We start from the raw sequence: 6,000 nt of genomic DNA, 5'->3' as shown, positions 1-6,000 counted from the left end.
TATCTTAAATATACAATATATTTTATCTTTGAATTATTAGTACATGTATTTCTTCTGCCCATGTGTAAACACTGCTCGTTAACTATTTGGGTCACTGTTGGATCTCACCCCAAACGTTTTGTTAGGTCACCTGTCACAAAGTGACATGGTGAGCTTTTGTGATTGCTTTTCGTTCGGCGTCCGTCCGTAAACTTTTACTTTAAACGACATCTCCTCATAAACCGCTAAGCCAATTTCTTCCAAACTCCACAGGAATGTTCCTTTAGTAGTTATCTTCAAAAATTGTTCAAAGAATATAATTCCATGCAGAACTCTGGTTGCCATGGCAACCGAAAGAAAAAACTTAAACAAGAGGCCATGATGGCCCTGAGGTCGCTCACCTGTATATAGGCCCCCAACCCCCCCCCCCCAAACGTTGCAGGGCTAATTTAACCCAAGGGCTTTTATTTGCACAAACTTGGTAGACACCCATAAGAAGATGTTTCATGCTAAACATCTAAGCTCTAGCTCATTGGGCTTTTTAAAAGATGATTTTTTTTTAAAGTTTTTACTTTACACATATAGTTAAAAACAATGACACCCCTGGGGCCGGGCCAGTTTTGACCCCAGGGCTTTTATTTGAACAAAATTTGTAGACACTTACTAGAAGATGTTTCATGCTTAATATCTAAACTCTAGCTATTTGGGTTTTTCCAAAGAAGATTTTAAGTTTTTTATATACACATATAAAGAAAATCAATGACCCCCGGGGTGGGGCCAATTTTGACCCCTGGTCTTTTATTTGAACAAACTTTGTAGACACTCACTAAAAGATGTTTTATGCTTAATATTTTAACTCTAGCTATTTGCCAATTTGGGTTTTTTTCAAAGAAGATTTTTTAAGTTTTTGCTATACACATGCCATATAAGGAAAATCAATGACCCCCGGGGCGGTGCCAATTTTGACCCTAGGGCTTTTATTTGAACAAACTTGGTAGACACCTATTAGAACATGTTTGATGCTAAATATCTTAGCCATAGCTTTTTGAGTTCTTTAAAAGAAGATTTTTTAAGTAAATTTTACTATATGCATATAGGGAAAATCAATGACCCCCCGAGGCGGGGCCAATTTTGACCCCAGGGCTTTTATTTGAACAAACTTGGTAGACACTTATTAGAACATGTTTTATGCTAAATATCTTAGCTCTAACTCTTTTGGTTCTTTAAAAGAAGATTTTTTATGTTTTTACTATATGCACATAGGGAAAATCAGTGACCCCTGGGCCCGGCGGGGCCAATTTTGACCCCAGGGCTTTTATTTGAACAAACTTGGTAGACACCTATTAGAACATGTTTAGTGCTCAATATCTTAGCCATAGCTCTTTGAGTTCTTTAAAAGAAGATTTTTTAAGTAAATTTTACTATATGCATATAGGGAAAATCAATGACCCCCCGGGGCGGGGCCAATTTTGACCCCAGGGCTTTTATTTGAACAAACTTGGGAGACACCCATTAGAACATGTTTCATGCTAAATATCTTAGCTCTAGCTCTTTTGGTTGTTTAAAAGAAGATTTTTTAATTTTTTACTATATGCATATAGGGAAAATCAATGACCCCCCGGAGCGGGGCCAATTTTGACCCCAGGGCTTTTATTTGAACAAACTTGGTAGACACTCACTAGAAGATGTTTCATGCCAAATATCTAAGCTCTAGCTCTTATGGTTTTTTAAAAGAAGATATTTAAAGTTTTTTCTTTCGGTTGCCATGGCAACCAGAGTTCTGCACGGAATTAAATTCTTTGAACAATTTTTAAAGGTGACCACCAAAGGAACATTCCTGTGAAGTTTGGATGAAATTGGCTTAGTGGTTTATGAGGAGATGTCATTTAAAGTAAAAGTTTACGGACGGACGGACGGACGACGGACGGACGCCGGACGAAAAGCGATCACAAAAGCTCACCCTGTCACTTTGTGACAGGTGAGCTAAACATTTGGCATGAAACATCGTCTAGTCAATGTCTACCAAGTTTGCTCAAATAAAAGCCCTGGGGTTAATATTGGCCCCGCCCTGGAAGTCATTGATTTTCCTTATTTGTATATAGTAAAAATCTTCTTTTAAAAAACCCAAATAGCTAGAGCTTAGATATTAAGCATGAAACATCTTCTAGTGTCTACCAAGTTTGTTCAAATAAAAGTCCTGGGGTCAAAATTTTCCCCAGCCCAAGGTCATTGTTTATCTCTCTATATATAGTAAAAACTTAAAAATCGACTTTTTAATAAAAAAACGTAAGAGCTAGTGCTGAGATATTTAGCATGAAACATCTTGTAATGGGTGTCTACCAAGTTTGCCAGCGGTCCAATGTAGACGTTCTCTGGCGTGGTTCTCCATCAAAGAAACACGGATGTCAGGATGTCTTTCATTCATACCAGAATCAGACGATTAATTCCTTATTGTCTGGCTAGATATCCGTACATTTACTGCATTCGGAACAAGAACTTGTAGTCCAACCCACAGTCAACAACTTAAACCACTAAACCAACGACACCCAAACTATGTCTTGTGTGGTTTTTCGGCTGCTTTTATACAGGAATAGTGACATACTGGTAAAGTTTTGTGCCAGTATATTGCAAGCAAACAGGTTGTGGATGATAGATAAGTGACGAATATAGAAGCTCACATATAATACTGCTCACATGAGCTAAAAACAAGAGAAAACACCAAGATTTAAATAAAATTTAATGTCATATTTCTTTCATTTTATTTCTATAACATTCAAAACTGCTATAACAGCATGTCAAAGCAAACTACAAACCAGTACTTAGAAAAGCAGACTATGCAAAAATCGTTCAACATAGCAAATGGGGTCTTTTTCAAAATCACAACTAAATCAAAAAGCTAGTTCATGAAAAAAGCAGCAGAATTCGAGTTCACAAACCTCGGTACAAGAGTGACGGTAATTTTGTTTGCAGAGCGCTACATGAAGATGTAACACAAGGTCGATTGCATTAAAAAATGTCTCTGAACAATACGGGACAAAAAAACATGTGCAGTGCCCAGGACTCACTTTAAATAGTTTAATACCAAATGTACACACTTGAAGGTTAGCAACTTTACCGAAACTTTGAATGTTATTTTCTAGTTTTACATGTAACATAGAAACAAGTCTGCCAATCCTCATCAGCAAATGACGAATAAATTAAAACCTTTTATTTTTTATCATGAATTTATCAACGTATATTTTTCTGTATCTGGCTAATTCAAGATCTCTTTTTTGCTTTCTTCCCTTTGGCAGCCCCTTTCTTTGCTCCTCTTACCAGATTCTTAAACTGACCCTTCATCTTTGCTTGTTTCCTGGAAAGAAGAACAACATGAATGAGGCAAATATTTCTTACCAGTATCACTCATCACTACAATGTTTGATATACAATCTACCATAAAGAAATCAGATATTTATACAAAGTTTAAATATGAAAATTAAATGTTAGAGTGGATTACACATTTAAATGTTCACATAAGCTAGAAAAAATATTAAGAATGAATAGCATCAAAGAAAATTAATGTTTACTTATTGTTCACATGCCCACTTAAGTATCTATTTGTGGGTGTGGACAAATGGACAATGCCATTTCAATATCTCCTTACAATTTTTATCAGCAGGAATACTATCAGTTATCAAAGTTCTTTAAAATTTGACCTTGTGAAGGTCAATAAGTACAAAGGTCATTTCAATGTATTACTGAAACTTTTCATGGTCCATAAAGGTCACATCAAAGTATTAATGAAACCCTCCAAAGTTCAAAGTTAGCTGCATACTGACATGGCAAACAATGTGCATTCCAATTTTGTTTGTTTGTTTGACTTTTCTACAAGTTTTAACACAATTATTAAGCATTATGGCACATAGAAATATATTTACATTAAATAAGCTGTTTCAAAAAATAACAAAGTTTAAAGCTAAATTAAAGGAGAGAAATTTGATAATGAAATGACTAACCTTTTGTTAAGACTTGTGAAATCTAGTGGAACATAGGCATAAGGATCATGTTTGCCAACTTTCTTCACATCTCCACCTCCCTTCTACAAACATTACATAAAAGTAATTTTCATACAAGAAAGTCAATAACGAATAGTAAATATGGTTACTTAAACACAACAATAATGATTTTAGTGAAAGGATTGTTTACTGAAAATTAGATTCATTCATTCAAGACTGTACAGTCATGTAGATCTATAGAGATTACAATTAACATTGCCAAAAAAAAAATGATGTTTTAATCTTTAAAATCTAACCAAAACATCTTGTAAACTTTTAAATCTGTAATGATCTACTTTTTAAATTTGGCATCTATCAAAATTTTAGCATGTATCAAAAAGTAAAAAAAAAAACAAACAAAAAATATTTTTTTGAATCATGTTTTAAAAGTCGTGCGTCAAATATTTGGACTATTTTGCATACTGTTGAAGGCTGGATGACTGTGAACAGTACAATGAGCCAAGAAATTATAAAAAAAAATCTTGCAGAAATGTTCTTAGTTTATAATAGTTCAACAGTTGAAATTTTGATTTATAAAAGGAACAAATATCTCATTTTTAAACACAAGTTTTTTTCTAATTGTTGTTGACCAATTGTTATCTATTTATTTAAACAAGAGGGCCATGATGGCCCTGAGGTCGCTCACCTGTATATAGGCCCCCGGAGCGGGGCCAGTTTAAACCCCAGGGCTTTTATTTGTTTATTTGAACAGACTTGGTAGACACCCATAAGAAGATGTTTCATGCTAAACATCTAAGTTCTAGCTCATTGGGTTTTTTAAAAGAAGATTTTTAAAGTTTTTACTATACACATATAGTTAAAAACAATGACACCCCTGGGGCAGGGCCAGTTTTGACCCACGGGCTTTTATTTGAACAAACTTTGTAGATATTTACTTAAAGATGTTTCATGCTTAATATCTAAACTCTAGCTATTTGGGTTTTTTCAAAGAAGATTTTTAAGTTTTTGCTATACACATATAAGGAAAATCAATGACCCCCCCTACGGGCGGGGCCAGTTTTGACCCCAGGGCTTTTATTTGAACATACTTGGTAGACACCCATTAGAACATGTTTCATGCTAAATATCTTAGCTCTAGCTCTTTATGTTCTTTAAAAGAAGATTTTTTAAGTTTTTACTATATGCATATAGGGAAAATCAATGACCCCCTGGGGCGGGGCCAATTTTGACCCCAGGGCTTTTATTTGAACAAACTTGGTAGACACTCATTAGAAGATGTTTCATGCTAAATATCTTAGCTCTAGCTCTTTGGGTTCTTTAAAAGAAGATTTTTTAAGTTTTTACTAGATGCATATAGGGAAAATCTATGACCCCCGGGGGCGGGGTCAATTCTGACCCCAGGGCTTTTATTTGAACAAACTTGGTAGACATTCACTAGAAGATGTTTCATGCCAAATGTCTAAGCTCTAGCTCTTATGGTTCTTTAAAAGAAGATTTTTTAAGTTTTTACTATATGCATATAGGGAAAATCAATGACCCCCCGGGGTGAGGCCAATTTTGACCACAGGGCTTTAATTTGAACAAACTTGGTAGACACTCACTAGAAGATGTTTCATGCTTAATATCTTAGCTCTAGCTCTTTGGGTTCTTTAAAAGGATATTCAGGCAATATAATGATAAAATATGAAAATGATCTTATGCACTCAAAACACGCTAAAATGACATTTCTTAAAGTTCCAGCATGAATTTCTGTTTAAATTCTATATATTTTGGGTTTGAAGCGTAAATATATCTATATATGGTGAACAAAATTTAGTCGCCAATAGAATCACCAAATAGTTTTAAAACAAGTCATGTGACTTGAATAAACCCTTGAAGTTACAATAACAGATTTTGTGGATATTGTATAATTGAAACGAGTCTATGTCACTCATTTGACATGTTCTTTTACGTTTTCAGAGTTCAATGTGACAACTATTGTGAAATCTTAGGGCTCTAACCTGACCCACGCCGGTCAGGTTAGGAA

At 34.8% G+C, this 6,000-nt stretch overlaps 1 protein-coding gene across 1 annotated transcript in view; it reads right to left on the bottom strand.

Annotated features, from left to right (window-relative positions):
• Window positions 1-2,703: 2,703 nt before the first annotated feature.
• Window positions 2,704-6,000, bottom strand: part of LOC132753457 (RRP12-like protein) — a 52,330-nt gene continuing 49,033 nt past the window's right edge. The window contains exons 33-34 of the mRNA XM_060743938.1: window positions 3,975-4,057; window positions 2,704-3,331 (exon numbers count right to left, since the gene is read on the bottom strand). Of these exons, the coding sequence (XP_060599921.1) occupies window positions 3,238-3,331; window positions 3,975-4,057 (177 nt within the window). The 3' untranslated portion in view covers window positions 2,704-3,237. The remainder of the gene's footprint in view (window positions 3,332-3,974; window positions 4,058-6,000) is intronic.

Source organism: Ruditapes philippinarum, unplaced genomic scaffold (genome assembly GCF_026571515.1).
Source record: "Ruditapes philippinarum isolate M1 unplaced genomic scaffold, ASM2657151v2 ctg4252_1_1_1_1, whole genome shotgun sequence".
NCBI lineage: Eukaryota > Metazoa > Mollusca > Bivalvia > Venerida > Veneridae > Ruditapes > Ruditapes philippinarum.
This window is presented reverse-complemented; position numbering and strand designations above follow the sequence as displayed.